This window comes from Symphalangus syndactylus, chromosome 17, assembly GCF_028878055.3.
Source record: "Symphalangus syndactylus isolate Jambi chromosome 17, NHGRI_mSymSyn1-v2.1_pri, whole genome shotgun sequence".
Classification (NCBI taxonomy): Eukaryota; Metazoa; Chordata; class Mammalia; order Primates; family Hylobatidae; genus Symphalangus; species Symphalangus syndactylus.
The window spans coordinates 85,468,225-85,486,623 of NC_072439.2; the positions used below are offsets into that span (position 1 = coordinate 85,468,225).

Consider the following 18,399-nt stretch of genomic DNA (forward strand, 5'->3'; position numbering starts at 1 on the left):
CACCATGCCCAGCCACTAATACAAATTAAGATGTCCTGCAAGTGTAAAATAGACACCAGATTTTAAAAACTTGGTAAAAATATAATGTAAAATCTAATTGCTGATTTATTTATATCAATTACATTGTTGGGATGATAATATTTTGGATATATTGGTTAGGTAAAATATATTGTTAAAATTAGTTTCACCCATTTCACTTTACTTTTTCAAACGTGCCTCCGGCTGGGCACAGTGGCTCACGCCTGTAATCCCAGAACTTTGGGAGGCCAAGGCAGGCGGATCATGAGGTCAGGAGTTTGAGACTAGCCTGTCCAATGAAGTGAAACCTTGTCTATACAGAAATTACAAAAATTAGTTGGGTGTGATGGTGCATGCCTGTAATCTTAGCAGTACTCAGGAGGCTGAGGCAGGAGAATTGCTTGAACCAGGGAGGCGGAGGTTGCAGTGAGCCGAGATTGCGCCACTGCATTCCAGCCTGGGCAATAGAGTGAGACTCTGTCTCAGTCAATCAATCAATCAATAAGAAACCTGGAAGCTAGAAAATTTAAATTCTGTATGTGGCTCATGTTATATTTTTATTGGACAGCTCTGGTCTGGATGATATTTCTGAAACTGACTCATGAAATACGTATCATTGCTTGATGAAGCACTTTGGAAGAGGAGCACTATCCAATAAACTCGTGCAGTGATGCGAATGTTTCATATCTACACTGAACAGTGTAGTTGCTACTTGCCATGGTGGCTCTTGAGCACTAATTTTTTTGAGATGGAGTATTGCTTTGTCGCCCAGACTGGAGTGCAGTGGCACGATCTCGGCTCACTGCAACCGCTGCCTCCCGGGTTCAAGCAGTTCTCCTGCCTCAGCTCCTGAGTAGCTGGGACTACAGGTGCCCACCGCTACGCCTGGCTAATTTTTGTAGTTTTAGTAAAGACGGGGTTTCACTATACTGGCCAGGCTGGTCTAGAACTCCTGACCTCGTGATCCATCCACCTCTGCTTCCCAAAGTGCTGGGATTACAGGCATGAGTGACAATGCCTGGCCCAGAATTTTAAATTTTTTTAAATTTTAATTTAAACAGCCACATAAGGCTAGTGGCTAATGTACTAGGACAGTGAAGGTCTAGAGGATTTAAGGGACTTTTTTTTAATGGGATTGTTTTATTCAAAGACTTGTGTACGTGGGACTTGTTTACCATATTGCAGCCTTGTTAATTAGTTTAATATAAGTCTATAGATTTCTGTTTATTGCAATAATGATCAGTAATAGTGATACCTGCTAAGTACTAGAGAAAGGATCTGTATAATCAATTATTTATTGAGCCTTTAACTATGTTGCTTATATTTTCTAATATGCTGAATGCTTAGTGAATTCTAAGACACTGTGTGGGCTAACCATGTTTTCATCAAAGTCTGGTTCCTTTTTTTTCCTTATGAGGGCTCTTCTGTGAAAGCCAGGCTCCTTTTGAAAAGTCTGAACAATGTGCTACTTTGTTCAAGGATTTTTCTCTTGAGAGGGAAACCCATGGTTGTTAACAGATGATTATGATTTTTTTTTTTTTTTTTGGTGGAAACTTTTAGGCTTTTGGCCTTAAAAGAAATGTGTATATGTGTGTATATACACATACACACAGACTTGCAAGTACCAGTATTATGTAATATTTATTTATTTATTTTGTTTGTACACATACATTTGTTAAGTGCTGGTATGCAGTGTTACTACAACCCAACTATTTAACTTAATAATTAAAAATTATTAATTTATCGTTGCTTCACAGTGAAGAACTGAATGTCATCATGTCTGGAATCAAGCGAACCATCAAAGAAACCGACCCTGATTACGAGGATGTATCTGTGGCCCTTCCAAATAAGCGGCATAAAGCAATTGAGAATTCAGGTAGAAATCCTGCCTTAGGAAATTATTTCTTTATTGACATATGCCTCTGCTAGAAAACTTATAGGAACTAGAATGAAATGAATTTCCACTGTTGTGTATAATTTGAAGGGGTTTGTGAGAGAGATTAGCTAAGGGATCTGTTTAATAGTAATACACCATGTGTGCTGTAAAAAGTGGAAGAAGATCTGGCAGGAACATGATCAAGCAGACAGTGAAAGCGAGACAAACTGTGAGTTTTAGCGATCACTGTATGTTAGGTGTAATCATAAAGTCTATGATATGTATAAAGGTGTGCTATAATCGTGAGATGGTCATAGGTGGTACATGGATTAAGGTTTTTAATTTTAATAGGTAACGTTTTAATGTATATAGAAAAAAGAATGATCTCATCAAACTTGTAGTTTCATAGATACAAGGATAAAGCTAAAATTATTTTTAAATGCTTAATTGTGTTAATTAAATGTGTCATGGTTCTCAGATGTGGTAGGTGTCTTGAAGGCATATGAATGGTAGAAGATTAGGAAATCGATCTAGTTCAACCCCTGTACTTAGCTAATAGTAGGTAAATTAAGGTTCAGAGACATCAGATTTCTTATCTAACATCATATAAGTAGTTGAAGAGCAAATCATCAACTGGGTGTCTATTGTTCCTCAGAATGTCTTAAGCAAGCTTTAAAAAATTGCTAAATTTACTTTGTTTTTTTTTTTTGAGATGGAGTCTCATTCTGTCGCCCAGGCTGGAGCGCAGTGGTGTGATCTCAGCTCACTGCAAGCTCTGCCTCCCGGGTTCACGCCATTCTCCTGCCTCAGCCTCCCGAATAGCTGGGACTACAGGCGCCCGCCACCACGCCTGGCTAATATTTTGTATTTTTGGTAGAGACGGGGTTTCACCGTGTAAGCCAGGATGGTCTCGATCTCCTGACCTCGTGATCCGCCCACCTCGGCCTCCCAAAGTGCTGGGATTACAGGCGTGAGCCACTGCGCCCGGCAACGCTAAATTTACATTATTAAAACAAATTATTACCGAACTTCATTAGTGTTTATTTAAATAATCTACCTAAGTTAATACTTCTAGCAGGGTAAAGAAGGCGTCAGTCGTAGCTCAGATGTTGCAGTTCCACATAGGATCTGTAGAGTGGAAGTGGTGAAGAAAATTCCTGTTTTTGTAAGAGCAGTGAAGTCCTACATGTCCCCAGAAGATCTGTATAGAAGGAAAATTGTTAAATCCAATCCCAAATAATGAAAACATTTCACTGCAACTTTCCCTCCTCATTCAGCTGTAATTTTAGAGGAAATGCCATTTCCTTTCAATAACAAGCCAAATAAATGTTAGAGTGTTATGTAACTTAATTCATTACCCAAGAGCTTCACATGGCATAACTTTTTAAAATAAAAACAAGAATAGGGAAAAGTGATTGTTTTAATAACACTGTAACTTCAGTTTAAATTGATCGTAAGTTCCAAAATACCCCCATTCAAGCAGGGGCAGTTTTTTGTCTGTTACTGAGTGACAATCTGCTATTCTTTTTCTTGGTGTCCATGCTGTACCTAATGCTAACCTTTTTCCCCCCACAGAATTTTTCTCAAAGTAGATTTGGTGGGATGCTTCTCTTTGCATATGTAGTTTTGTTTTGTTTGTGTCTTTTTTTTTTTTTCCACTCTGTCACCCAGGCTGGAGTGTAGTGGCATGATCTCGGCTCACTGCAACCTCTGCCTCACAAGTTCAAGCAATTATCCTGCCTCAGCCTCCCAAGTAGCTGGGATTACAGGTGCCCCCCGCACTACGCCCAGCTAATTTTTGTATTTTTGGTAGAGACAGGGTTTCACCATATTGTCCAGGCTGGTCTCAAACTCCTGACCTCAAGTGATCCACCTGTCTGGGCCTCCTAGAGTGCTGGGATTACCGGTGCTAGCCACCATGCCCGGCCCCCAGTATTGTATTTTATAGCTATTTCACTCCCTGCAGGATCCAGTCCAGGACATACAGGGCATTTAGCTGTCATATCTCTTTAGTCTCTCTCGGTCTCCTCAACCCTTTACTTGTCTTTCTTCCTTGTCTTTAATATTTAAGTAGCACAGGCCAATAATTTTATAGAATGTCTTTCAGTTTGAGTTTGTCTAATCTTTCCTTGTGAGTAGATTCAGCATTTTTGACAGGAATACGATAGAATGGTGTCTTTTTAGGGCATGATACCAGAAAATACATGAGATCACTTTACACCAATATTGGTGATTTCAGTTTTTCATCACTTGGTTAAGGTGATGTCCACTAGGTTTCTCCACTTTAGAGTTACTATTTCTTGGATTTCTTTTGTTGCTTGCTGACTTAAATAAAGGCAGTCATTGATTAATTAGGCCTTGGATGTATTTTATGTTCTTTGTACAGCTCGAGATGCTGCTGTGCAGAAGATTGAGACTATTATCAAAGAACAGTTTGCTCTTGAAATGAAGAATAAGGAACATGAAATTGAAGTCATTGACCAGGTATAATGATGATAAATTGAAATAAACACCAAAGCTATTGAAAAAAATGTATACATGATTGAAAAATAATCTATTGAGATGGAATCACAATTTGCTTTATCCTCCTCTTTGCTTTTTTTTTTTTTAATAGCTTTCTTGTTTTGGGGAGAGAAAAATGCTATTTTTTAAATAATGCATTGCAGAAAGGATTGAAAAAATATTACCTGGAATTCCATTCAAAAAGATAATCTTCTGATAGCACAGCAGGGTGACTACAGTCAACAATAACTTATTGTACATTTAAAAGTAATTAAAAGAGTAAAAGTGGATTGTTTGTAACATAAAGAAAGGATAAATGCTTGAGGTAATGAGTATCCCATTTACCCTGATGTGATTATTATGCATTGTATGCCTCTATCAAAATATCTTACATATCCCATAAACATGTACACTATATACCCACAACAGTTAAAAATAAAAAGTATTTTGAAAAAAGATAATCCCTCTTTGCTCTTGTGTTCAGTGTCTTTGTGGATTTTTCTCAGTGAATATACACATAAATGTACATATTCGTTGCAACACTTTTGTCTTTGTCTTAAATCTTTGCGAATCTGATGGGTGGAAAGGTCACTTTTATTTGTTTTTCTTTTGATTGTTAGAGAAGTTGAGCTTTTTTTTCAGTCATTCACATTTCTTATTTTGTGAATTGTTTGTACATCTCTTTTATAATTGCCATTTTTTAAAGTAATGAGTTAACATTTGTTTTTAGCGACTGATTGAAGCAAGAAGGATGATGGATAAACTGCGTGCCTGCATTGTAGCAAACTACTATGCTTCTGCAGGTCTTCTAAAAGTTTCTGAGGTAAGCATTCCTCATACTCAGTCATTTTCCAGCCACTCATATTTGTTGTCTGAGGGGAAGTTATGTCAATATGGAATCCCTTGCATCTGAAACATTCCTTTTTGTTTGTTTGTTTTTTGTTTGTTTGTTTTTTTTTTTGTGACGGAGTCTCGCTGCATCACCCAGGCTGGAGTGCAGTGGCACTTGGCTCACTGCAACCTCTGCCTCCCGAGTTCAGGCGATTCTCCTGCCTCAGCCTCCTGAGTAGCTGGGATTACAGGCGTGTGCCACCATGCCCAGCTCATTTTCGTATTTTTAGTAGAGATGAGGTTTTGCCATTTTGACCGGGCTGTTCTCGAACTTCTGACCTCAGGTGATCCACCCACCTTGGCCTCCCAAAGTGCTGGGATTACAAGCATGAGCCACCGCGCCTGGCCTGACACAGTTCTTACGTTGGCTCTCAGAAAGCCTAGCCTACTTCCTGGGAATATACAGACTATACATAGACTTATCAGTCATTGTGTTCAGCCATAGTCCTTCAGTTGTGACTTTCTGCATTGTCAAGAATCCTAAGTAATATTTTTTCCTTTTTTTGTTTGTTTGTTTTTTTGAGACGGAGTTTCGCTCTTGTTGCCCAGGCTAGAGTGCAATGGCATGATCTCAGCTCACCGCAAACTCCGCCTCCCGGGTTCAAGCGATTCTCCTGCCTCAGCCTCCCAAGTAGCTGGGATTACAGGCATGCGCCACCATGCCTGACTAATTTTTTTGTACTTTACTAGAGACGGGGTTTCTCTGTGTTGGTCAGGCTGGTCTTGAACTCCCAACTTCACGCCTGCCTTGGCCTCCCAAAGTGCTGGGATTACAGGCGTGAGCCACCGGGCCCGGCCTTTCATTTTTACGTAATTCTTTTCCTCCTAATTGTTAGCATTATGCTAGGCTTTGCAGATACAAAGATGATTGAGACCTCATTCCAACTGGCCCTAGTGCCTCCTCACATGTTTGTGGCCCACTTTGGAGTAATTTATAAATTGATTGAGTTTTCTTTGACCTTTTAGTCTAGTGAATGGCAATGGCAATTTTTAGTTTCAGATTTACCCTGTTTAATGAGCCATGAGTTTTCCTACTTTTTCTTTTTCTTTTTTTTTTTTTTTTAAAGAGATAGGGTGTGTGTCCAGGCTGGAGTGCAGTGGCTATTCACAAGCACGATCATAGCTTCGCTGCAGCCTCCAACTCCTGGGCTCAGGCAGTCCTCCTGCCTCAGCCTCCTGAGTAGCTAGGACTGCAGCTTTGTTTCTCTAGTTTTTTAAAATTTAAAATGGTCCTCCTACCTTTTTCCCTCCATGATCCTGACTTTTCAAAGAGACCAGGCCATTTATGAATATCTCAGATTTTGGATTTATGTTTTCTTTGGATTACTTTTTCATCCTCTCTATTTTCTTGTAAACTAGAAGTCAAGTCTAAAGGCTTGGTTATTAATAGATTTGGGTTAAATATTTCTGGCAAGAATACTTCATAGTGATGCTGTGTACTTGATATTCTAGCATATGAGCAGGTACCTAGTTCCAGGTTGTCCTGCTGGTGATACTAAGTTCGACCACTAGGTTGATGTGATCACCACTAGATTATTCCAATTATAAAGGAATGTTTTTTCCCAATTTAGTTTTTGAATGTAAATGAAAAATATCTGCTCTTTTATCCTAGTAATATGTCTAAATTCAGGCATAGGGGTTAGGATTGACCTGAAATAGGAGTATTTCTTCCTATTTGATATTTTGATAATTTCAGCATAACTTTTCGTTTGTTTTTTTCTCTTTTTACTTTCTTTTTTCTAAGTGTTTTCAGCTAGAATTAGTCTCAGCTGAATCACCTCTGGAGCAGTGCTGGCTCACTGGGAACCAGGGAAGGGCTGGAGGGTAACAGTAAATGGTGCTTGTCATGTTTAGGCCTTCATGTTACCCTTGGTGCTCTAGGGACACCTGGTATTGGTGCTGTTCCTGATGCTGTCTTATAAAAACTAGAACATTATTTGGGTTGAATTTTAAACGGTAGACAGGTGCTTCTTTTAGTGTGGCACAGTTTCCCAGATGCATGTTAGAATCATATTCATTTTCCTAGGGCTACCATAACAAATTACCTACCATAAGCTTCGTGATGTAAAAGGACGGGTTTATTATCTCACTATTCTGAAGTCTAGAAGTCCAAAATCAAGGTGTCAGCAGGGTAGTGCTCCCTCCGAAGGCTCCGGGGAAGAATCTTTCCTTGCCTCTTCCTGGCTTTTCAAGGTTGCTGCCAATCCTTAGTATTTCCTGGCTGTAATTTCTGCCTCAGTCATGATGTGGCTGTTTTCCCTCTGCGTGTGTCTTCTCTGTGTGTCTCTGTCCAAGTTTCCGTCTTATAAGCGAGGAGGACTTCATTGACTTCACCTTAACTTGATTACATGAGCAATGATTCTATCTTTGAATTGTTAGCAGTTCTGATCTGTGCTATTTGATAGTCTGGAAATATGCTGATTTTATCCTCTTATGTTTTGATTAGGATTTATTCAAGGATATTTAGGTATGCTTTTGTCTCGTGATCAACCATTTAATTATTTTTAGTTTTCCGTGGCAAAACATATTTATAGCTCTGAAAAACCTTTATTATTGAAATTCAAGAACTTTGTTGCTTTGAGACACTAGCTTCTACCTCCTTTTTTCTCTCTAGAACCATTAGTTTAATAACAGTTTTTAAAAGCTAGGCTTCCTAGGAACATAACTACAGTGTTATCACATAATAACAGAATACACTGTATTTTGTATGCAAGTGACTAAGACACAGAAAAATTCCATAGATGTTTGTACTGAACTGAAGGCAAACTTTATACATCAGTATTAGTCATTCAAAAATATTCTCTATTACATTTTACTCCTGTGCGGGGACCATTTTATATATACAGCTTTTTATTTTTATGTTTCTTTCAGTGATATTTTATTTAGAGCAGTTGATATGTTTGTGTAAAGCAATGTGAGGCTTTTAAAGTCAGATTTTATTTTCTGTGTTAACATGTATTATTTCTCATTTACCTCCGGAAGACCCTACATCTCTAGCTGTTAGTGTTAGAAACTTTACATAATTATTCATCATTCTAGTTTTTGTTTTGTTGGTTCAGGCCGTGTTAAGGGGTTGGGATATCATTCTATGGATGTGGGGAGATTTTGAAAGATTTTAATCATGATCTTGTAATAGATAAGGTTTTGGAGAGATCAGATTTTTGCCTGCTTTTGATGGATTTGATTAAAAATTTATTTGCTTGCTTTCATTTTTGTAGGGATCAAAGACGTGTGATACAATGGTTTTTAATCATCCTGCTATCAAGAAATTTTTGGAATCACCATCTAGGTCATCATCTCCTGCCAATCAGAGAGCAGAAACACCATCAGCCAATCATTCAGAAAGTGATTCTTTATCTCAGCACAATGACTTCTTATCTGACAAAGATAATAACAGCAATATGGATATAGAGGAAAGACTCTCAAACAACATGGAGCAGAGACCAAGCCGAAATACTGGAAGGGTATATAGATGGGTGGATGTGGGAGGGAGCCACAGGACAAGGGAACTAGTATTTACTAAAGTATGTGCTTGTTATCTCACTGAACTGTCATAGGAATCTTAGGAAATAGGTTTGTTTTCCTTTTATAATGGGGAAACCAAATCTTTTTTTTTTTTGAAGCAGCGTTTTGCTCTGTTGCCCAGGCTGGAGTGCAGTGGCGCGATCCCGCTCACTGCAACCTCCGCCTCCCGAGTTCACGCCATTCTCCTGCCTCAGCCTCCTGAGTAGCTGGGACCACAGGCGCGTGCCACCATGCCTGGCTAGTTTTTATGTATTTTTAGTAGAGGCGGGGTTTCACCGTGTTAGCCAGGATGGTCTCGATCTCCTGACCTTGTGATCCGCCCGCCTCGGCCTCCCAAAGTGCTGGGATTACAGGCATGAGCCACTGCGCCCGGCGGGAAACCAAATCTTGATGAAGTTTTATTTGCTCAAAAGTGTCAGAACTGAGAATTAAACCTGAGTGTTTCTTTTTTTTTTTTCTGAGACAGAGTCTCACTTTATCACCCAGGCTGGAGTGCAGTGGTGCAATCTCGGCTCACTGCCACCTCCGCCTCCCAGGTTCAAGCTATTTTCCTGTCTCAGCCTCCCAAGTAGCTGGGATTACAGGCATGTGCTACCACGCCTGGCTAATTTTTTGTATTTTTAGTAGAGACGGGGTTTCACCATGTTGGCCAGACTGGTCTCGAACTCCTGACCTCGTGATCCGCCTGCCTCGGCCTCCCAAAGTGCTGGGATTGCAGGCGTGAGCCACCACGCCCGACTTAAACCTGAGTGTTTCTAATTGTACAACCTGGAGATTCTGTGCACAGCACAGCTCCTGGATGCTGTTTACGTAGGTGTGAAAGAAACCTTCCAGCTCGGCAATTCTGTGATCTTGCGCAAGGTCTTTCCACTCTGTCATGTTTATTCTCTCGAGAGCAGTCGTTCTTCAACAGTTTCCTCTGTGAGACTATATTCTAAGATGCTTTCGTACTTCAGTAGATGGAGGAAATTTGACAAATAAACAGAATTGAAAAACATTGCTCTTTGATCCTGCCAGTTTGTAATTTGAGCTCCCATCTCAAGCGACTCTGAACTTCTTGATAAAATATTTGGCTATAGAGTCATTATTGGATTAGAGCAGTGATTTATCTCAGAATTTAGGTGTTCTGTGATAGAGAAAATTTCCAAGTTACTTTCCACATACTTAGACATCAAGAGTTTGATTTATTTTTGATACAAATAAGTTTGTATTTATTTTTCAGATTATAAATTCATATGTGTTCATTTTTTGAAAATTGTTAAATACAGAAAAGTAAAAAAGAATAGAAAAGTTCATTCGTGAGGCTACCACCCCCAAAATCAGAACTCTTCACTGTTTGGATTTGCCTTACCTTTCCAGTATTATTCCTGAGCAAATACTACATGTGTTTTTCTTTTTTTTAGTTAAAAAGAATTTAGGAGGCTGGGCGCAGTGGCTCACGCCTGTAATCCCAGCACTTTGGGAGGCCAAGGTGGGGGATCACCTGAGGTCAGGAGTTCGAGACCAGCCTGACTAAGATGGTGAAACTCCGTTTCTACTAAAAATACAAAAATTACCCGGGCTTACTGGCGGGTACCTGTAATCCCAGCTACTCGAGAGGCTGAGGCAGGAGAATCGCTTGAACCCAGGAGGCGGAGGTTGCAAGGAGCCAAGATCGCGCCATTGCACTCCAGCCTGGTTGACAGAGCGAGACTATGTCTCAAAAAAAAAAAAAAAAAAAAAAAAAAGAATTTAAGGCATAATGGTCATAGAAACTTAACATGTTTTATACAGTACATGGTCATTTCCATATATATTTATATAGCAAACATTTAGCATTTACTATGTACCAGGCACTTATTTCTCATTGAAGAGTTTTGAGTATTACAAAAGGTTAAAAAGAGGGTAAATTCCATTGACCTCTTTCTCTCTTTCTATTCCCGTTTCCCGGAAGTAACCATTGTAATAGTTTTTTGTGTATCCTTCCAAATCCTATTTGCATATCCAAAGCAGATGTATGTGACTATTAAAAACACACCGGGAGTTACACTATATAAACTTTGTATAAATTAAGTTAGCATTTATAGTAAATTTTTTTAATGCTTTGAGAGGTGCCATGAAGCCAGAAAATTTTGTAATTTTTAAAAAAAACTTAGTTATTCCATTTATACTTTTTACGATTTTGTGGTTTCTGTCCCATTGAAAATTGTTCAAAATGAGAATGGATGTTGATTATGATTTTTTTCAGGATACTTCTAGTGTTATTGGCTCCCATAAAACAGAACAGCGGAATGCTGATCTCACAGATGAGACTTCACGACTTTTTGTAAAGAAAACAATAGTAGTTGGCAATGTGTCCAAGTGAGTATCCAGTTGAATTTATTTTTATTTGTCCATGTATGTTAATATTTTGGCATTAGTACTGTTATTATAGTATTACAGCAGGAAGAGGCCTCAGGAATTCTTTTTCCCAAGTCCTTAGTTGTTTAAAAAGTAAACCACAGTCTAGAGATTTATTAGGGTAATTTTGCTCATTAGTGAGCAGTCAGAATTTGAATCTAGGTCTCCTATTTTTGTTTTCCTTTTTTTGAGACAGAGTTTCGCTCTTGTTATCCAGACCGGAGTGCAATGGCATGATCTCGGCTCACTGCAACCTTCGCCTCCCAGGTTCAAGCGATTCTCCTGTCTCAGCCTCCCGAGTAGCTGGGATTACAGGCATATGCCACCATGCCTGGCTAATTTTGTATTTTTAGTAGAGACGGGGTTTCTCTGTGTTGGTCAGGCTGGTCTCGAACTCCCCACCTCAGGTGGGTCCATCTGCCTTGGCCTCTCAAAGTGCTGGAATTACAGGTGTGAGCCACCACTCCTGGCCTTTTTTTTTTTTTTTTTTTTTACTCTCTTTATTATTCTTTTTATACAAATAGCCACAGGGTCAGGGGACTTAGGTCTCCTATTTTTCATTTGGATATTATTCTCTCTGTGCTGCCTCTATACTGTGCCATTCTGCCTTGCCTTGCACAATATCCACAAAGGATAAATAAGGGGAAGATGTTTGTTCCAAAATATTGCAAGAGAAGAGGCAGTATAATAACCCCTACACTTGCTTGTGTAGTTTGTAGAATATGCTAATTGTTAGGTATTTGAAAGCCAGTAGAGAATGGTAAATCCTCAGATACTGCCCTCAGCTCGAATGTTCAAATCTTCATTTTGTCTCTCCATTGACATTCCTGCATTTGCCATTGTATTAGTCTGTTTTCACACTGCTAATAAAGACATACCCGAGACTGGGTAATTTATAAAGGAAAGAGGTTTGATTGACTCACAGTGCCACATGGCTAGGGAGGCCTCACAATCATGGCGGAAGGCAAGGGAGAAGGAAAGCCATGTCTTAAGTGGAGGCAGGCAAGAGAGCTTGTGTAGGAGAACTACCCCTTATAAAACCGTCAGATCTTGTGAGACTTATTTATTATCACGAGAACAGCATGGGAAAGACTCACCCCCATGATTCAATTACCTCCCACTGGGTCCCTCCCAGGACGAATGGGAATTCTGCAAGCTACAATTGAAGATGAGATTTGGGTGGGGACACAGTCAAACCATATTGGCCATTTACTTGTGATTGGCACGTCCAGAGCCGAAACCAGATTCTTCTCCCTGGAAAACCTATTTCCTGTTCTTTTGTTTTGTTTTGAAATGGAAGGAGGTAAGTGTGATGGGTTTCTTTGACTTTTTTTTGTTGTTCTTCAAAACCTTACTTCAGGTCTTTTTTTGTGACTCTAAGGCAAACCAAAGAGGTTTGTATCTAACAAGTCATTGAGACGTGAGAATGAAGTAGATAAGTCTTTTCAGTTACCCATTTATGTTAATACTTGGGCATAATACTCTTATTATCCTGGTGTTACAGTAGGAAGAGGCCTCAGAGAATGTTTTTTCAAGCTCTTTGTTGCTTCAAAAGCGAACCAAGGTCCAGAGATTGGAGTCTCTGCGTTAGTGTGTCTGCCAGTCATTCCCTGCGAACAAAATAGGGCTTGGTAAAAATTTCTAAGACATGAGCTCTTACACAAATATATTTCACCAATTGTGTCAATGTGTGTAAGTTTGGGAGAACTTTTGACTACTCTGAACCAGTTCTGTCTTTAGGGGCCTTAGTGAATTCCTAAAAATGTTGATTTGATTGCCCAAACTGAAATGTTTTTAGTTCGTAACAGAAGGTTGCTGAGCAGATCTTAAAGGCAGAATTCCTCCAAGCTCCAGAGCCATGTCCTTGAACAGTATGATCTCAGGCTGTCTTGGAGCAGCTTCATCATTTTTGCCAAGTGTCTAGGGGTAGATAAGGACGTTATAAATCCTCTAAAAACATAAAAATGTTAAGTAAATATTTGGTCCAGATGTAAATAGATGGAAGGGATTAAATTAATTTGATGGAGGAAAATTGATTACAGTGGCTAGGATTCTAACTGGTAGCTTTTTAAACTAATTTTCTCATGAAGTTTTATTTGCTAATCCCCTCCCTCATTAGGCATTTTCCTTCTATGCTCTCTTTGTGATTTTTATCACACTATATGGCCATTTTCTATTTTCATATATTTTTCTCAGACTGGAATATCTTTAGGGTAGAAACTATGTCTTGTCTGGTTTTGTTCTGTTTTGTTTTTTCGAGATAGAGTTTTACTCTTGTTGCCCAGGTTAGAGTGCAATGGCGCGATCTCAGCTCACTGTACCCTCCACCTCCAGAGTTCAATTGATTCTCTTGCCTCAGCCTCCCAAGTAGTTGGGATTACAGGCATGCACCGCCACACCTGGATAATTTTGTATTCTTAGTAGAGATGGGGTTTCACTATGTTGATCAGGCTGGTCTCAAACTCATGAACTTGGGTGATCTACCTGCCTTGGCCTCCAAAAGTGCTGAGATTACAGGCGTGAGCCACCAGGCCTGGCCTTGTCTGGCTTTGTACCTTACAGTATATATTTAGTAAGTATTTGATGAATACATTGATATACTTATGAAAGGAAAAAATAAACATAACATACACAAATCTGGCAAAATTGATTTTAAAAATTACTCAAAAAAGAGAAGGCACAAATAATATTAGAAATAAAAAAGAAGACGTAACTACAGATGCTGTACTATTAAAGAGATAAACTATTAACTTCTTTATGCCAATACATTTAAAAATTTGGATGAAATGATTGTTTAGCCCCAATTTTCTTGTGGCCTAGTGGGTCTGCCTGAACTTCCAGGCCTGGCTTTTTCTGGGCCGACCTGTCTTGTAAACTTGTCATCTCTCCCCAAATCGATCTGTAGGTATTCCTGTTAAAATCCCAACAGGGTTCATGACTTTCATAGGCTGGAAGAGTAAAGGGCCAAGATTGGTCAAGAACACTCCTCAAGAGCTAGGCTAGGCAACTTGGCCCCCCCATATCACTAAGGATTAGCACTAGGCATAGATGAGCATATAGAAGGCCTGACCATATTTTCTACATGAATCTAAGAAGAGGGCCTCCTACTGAAATAAAGACAGGGCCCGTAAAGGGGAGCGCTAAAGATGCTAGTTTTACCATGATCAGGGCTTAAGGGAAATGGCATGTTTTGGCTTTCATAGGGCAGGAAACTAGGTGCAGTCTTCTTGGCAACCATGAGAGTCACCAGAAAGGCCCAGAGCTCTAGCACCCTGAAACCTGAATGAAATCACCCCGAAGGCTAGAGGTTCCCTAACCTAGGAATAAAAATATGCCAGTTTATTTCCACCTTATGTATTTATCTGACAGGAAAAACAAGTTTGCCCTTTTTTTAAATTGCACACCGAATAAGTAGAACGACACAAACTTTTAACAGAATGTCCCTTAAACCAAATTCATGTTTTATTTATTTTATTATTTTGTTTTAGTTCATTAATTTTATTTTAATTTTTTGAGGTAGGGTCTTGCTCTGTCGCCCAGACTCAAGTGCAGTGATGTGATTGTAGCTCACTACAGCCTCGAACTCCTGGGCTCAGGCAGTCCTCCCACCTCATCAGCCTCCCAGCAAGCTGGGACTATAGGTGTGGGCCACCATGCCCAGCTGAGTTTAAAATTTTAGGTGAGAGGATTGTAGTTGTAGTTGTAGTTCACTCTTTGAGATTACTGTCTCACTGAGCAGGCATTGTCTTCTTCTATCCAATTGTTAGCTGATTTTGCTCCCCTCTGGAAATAGCTAAACATGGTGTTGGGGTCTTGCTATGTTGCCCAGGCTGATCTCTTAAGCAATCCTCCCTGACCTCAAGCAATCCTCCCGTTTCAGCCTCCTGAAGTGCTGGCATTACAGTGTGAGCCAGCCACTGCATCCAGCCCCAACTATGTTTTAGAAAGAAAGAAAAACAAAATGATTAACTTGCAACGACTCATTTTGCTTGTTTAGGTGATGTAGTTGTTAAATATTGCAGGAATTTTAACCTTGTTTTTAAGTTTAAGTAGGACTTAATTATTTTGTTAGGTTTTTGAAGGACAAAAATAATTCAGGTTTCTTTTTTCTTCTTCTCTAGGTATATACCTCCGGATAAGAGGGAAGAAAATGACCAGTCAACTCATAAGTGGATGGTATATGTCCGAGGGTCCCGTAGAGAACCCAGCATTAATCATTTTGTCAAGAAGGTTTGGTTCTTCCTTCATCCCAGCTATAAACCAAATGACCTTGTGGAAGTTAGGTAAGCATGCTTGAGGTATTTAACCTAAATTGAAATACAGATTTATTTTTGAAATGGAAGAAAAGTGATTTAACTTCAAGCATTTCCTGGAAATGCAATAGTAATTGAGAATTGGCTCTTAGTCAAAATGTAGTTGGAGGCCGGATGGGATGGCTCACGCCTATAATCCCAGCACTTTGGGAGGCTGAGGCGGGCGGATCATGAGGTCAGGAGATTGAGACCATCCTGGCTAATATGGTGAAATCCGGTCTCCACTAAAAATACAAAAAATTAGCTGGGCGTGGTGGCAGGTGCCTGTAGTCCCAGCCACTAGGGAGGCTGAGGCAGGAGAATGGTGTGAACCCGGGAGGTGGAGCTTGCAGTGAGCCAAGATCCGTGCCACTGCACTCCAGCCTGGGCGACAGAGCAAGACTCTGTCTCAAAAAAAAAAAAAAAAATGTAGTTCACTCTTTCAGACTACTGTCTCACTGAGCAGGCATTGTCTTCTATCCAATTGTTACCATACTAATTATATTAGCTGGTTTTGCTCCCCTCTGGAAACAGCTAAACTTGTTTATATAGATACAGATGCATATGAAAATGTTACTTCTTTTTATGAATACCAGAATGTAACAGAATTAAATATAGTATTCTAACATTGTAGACTAATTAATGTTGAAAGTTTCCCATGATCTCACTCTCTTAGAAGTAACCCCCAATCATATTTCTTCTGTACATATTTGAAACAACATATAGTTGTTTCTTGTGATTATTTCACCAAGATGGAATGATTATATATTGTTGTGAAATTTGCTTGTATCATTTAGGTATGTTCTTTACATTTTTTTTTTTTTTGAGACGGAGTTTCACTCTTGTTGCGCAGGCTAGAGCGCAATGGTGCGCTCTCGGCTCACTGCAACCTCCACCTCTTAGGTTCAAGCAATTCTTCTGCCTCAGCCTCCCGAGTAGCTGGGATTACAGGTACCCGCCACTACGCCCGGCTAATTTTTTTGTATTTTTAGTAGAAACGGAGTTTCACCATGTTGGCCAGGCTGGTCTCGAACTCCTGACCTCAGGTGATCTGCCCGCCTTGGCCACCCAAAGTGCTGGGATTACAGGTGTGAGATTACACCTGGCCTTATTCTTTACATCTTTATATGATGTTACACATGTACATATTAATTGTTTTTTTTTTTTTGGAGACACAACCTGTCTTCCAGGCTGGAGTGCAGTGGCACGATCTTGGCTCACTGCAACCTCCATCTCCCAGGTTCAAGCAATTCTCATGCTTCAGCCTCCCAAGTAGCTGTGATTACAGGTGCACGCCACCACGCCCAGCTAATTTTTGTATATTTTGTAGAGATGGGGTTTCGCCATGTTAGCCAGGCTGGTCTTGAACTCTTGAGCTCAAGCACCCTGCCCGCCTTGGCCTCCCAAAGGGCTGAGATTATAAGCGTGAGCCACCATATGGATTCTATAAATGCACTGTGGAAGTGGTTGTTGGTTATTATCAGTGAAGTCTCTATTCTCTGCTCTGTTCAGAGCCTTTCTTCACCCCTGACTCTTAAACAAAACATGGCTGCCTCCGGAGAACTCTGCTGCTGCTTTAACCCTTTCAAGCGATGGTGGCTGTTTTTTTTTTTTCTCCCACACACCACTGGGCCTGAGGGTGGGGTGGATGTCTTCCTTGATCACATTTATGGCTTCCAGACCACCTTTCCCTCCCAAGGGTGACTGGGGAAATTAGTAGATAATTGCAACAGAGGACGAGCAGCAGCCTCAAAGGAGTTGAGGCTTTTTGGAAAAAGGGGAAAGGTTTCAGCACCTGGTTTACTAATTTTCTCTCTAGTGTAACTCTTGCTGTCATTCTTAAGAACTTTGCATACATACAGACAATTCATCCAAAACCCTGGTCTCTTGGTTCTTTGATTTCTTCGCTTTGATGCTTAGGTTACTGTAGTGATATATCATAGACTCTAAGCTGAGTAAGGAGAGAAGATACGTATATAAGAGCAGGGATGGCTGGTGAAAAGTTTTGTGGGCAAGAAATAGGAGTCTCCGTGAAGTCAAAGAATAGTTGGATTAGGGTGAAACTGGAAAGATAAGGGTTGGTGGTCAGAAAGTGGAATAGGCTGGGCGTGATGGTTCAGGCCTGTAATTCCAGCACTTTGGGAGGCTGAGGTGGGCAGATCATGAGGTCAGGAGATCAAGACTGTCCTGGCCAACATGGTGAAACCCGTCTCTACTAAAAATACAAAAATTAGCTGGTCGTGGTGGCTCATGCCTGTAATCCCAGCTACTCAGGAGGCTGAGGCAGGAGAATCGCTTGAACCAGGGAGTCAAAGGTTGCAGTGAGCCAAGATTGTGCCACTGCACTCCAGCCTGGGGGGCAGAGCGAGACTCCGTCTCAAAAAAAAAAAGAAAGCAGAATATTTGGAAATTAGATTTTTGTAGATAGGTACAGTATGTTTTTCTTCTTATGTATTAATTATATTTTTATTGATGATAGAAATCTAATATACCCAAAAGGATGAGATTAAAAACTAATTACATAAAATACTTAAAAATGCAGTACAAGTGTCTATTTTATTTCTCTGTTCTCATACCATAAATGAGAATTAGTAAAACACATTATTTCTTTTAAATTGCGAAGACTATCCTGCAGTAATTTATGAGATTTATTTGCTAAGAAGTCTTTACTAATCTGCGGGCAGAGGTATGGCAAGTCACTTATCAAGATGTATTGTAACAGTGAGAAAATCCAAAGAAAGGATTGTGCTGCAGCTCCTTATCCAGTTTCTCTTTCATCCCGGACATCTGGAGTGTTTTCTGCTAATAGTAAATGAACTTTGTTTCATTACGTGTATGAGGTTTGACGTCATCAAAATAGCCTGTGTCTTGTTTTCAGCCTGATCTGTGCCACTCTGACAGTGTTGCAAAGATTGT

General features: G+C 39.9%; 1 protein-coding gene across 13 annotated transcripts in view; it reads left to right on the forward strand.

Annotated features, from left to right (window-relative positions):
* YEATS2 (YEATS domain containing 2) overlaps positions 1 to 18,399 on the forward strand; it is a 112,566-nt gene that overhangs the window by 14,357 nt on the left and 79,810 nt on the right. For all 13 annotated transcript variants that reach the window (XR_010116661.1, XR_010116662.1, XM_063621721.1 and 10 more), the window contains exons 2-7: positions 1,776 to 1,894; positions 4,281 to 4,378; positions 5,127 to 5,219; positions 8,506 to 8,751; positions 11,040 to 11,152; positions 15,313 to 15,474. Coding sequence is in view for 11 of the 13 variants with exons in the window: in XM_063621721.1 (XP_063477791.1) it covers positions 1,795 to 1,894; positions 4,281 to 4,378; positions 5,127 to 5,219; positions 8,506 to 8,751; positions 11,040 to 11,152; positions 15,313 to 15,474 (812 nt within the window). In the remaining 2 variants the exon portion in view is untranslated. The remainder of the gene's footprint in view (positions 1 to 1,775; positions 1,895 to 4,280; positions 4,379 to 5,126; positions 5,220 to 8,505; positions 8,752 to 11,039; positions 11,153 to 15,312; positions 15,475 to 18,399) is intronic.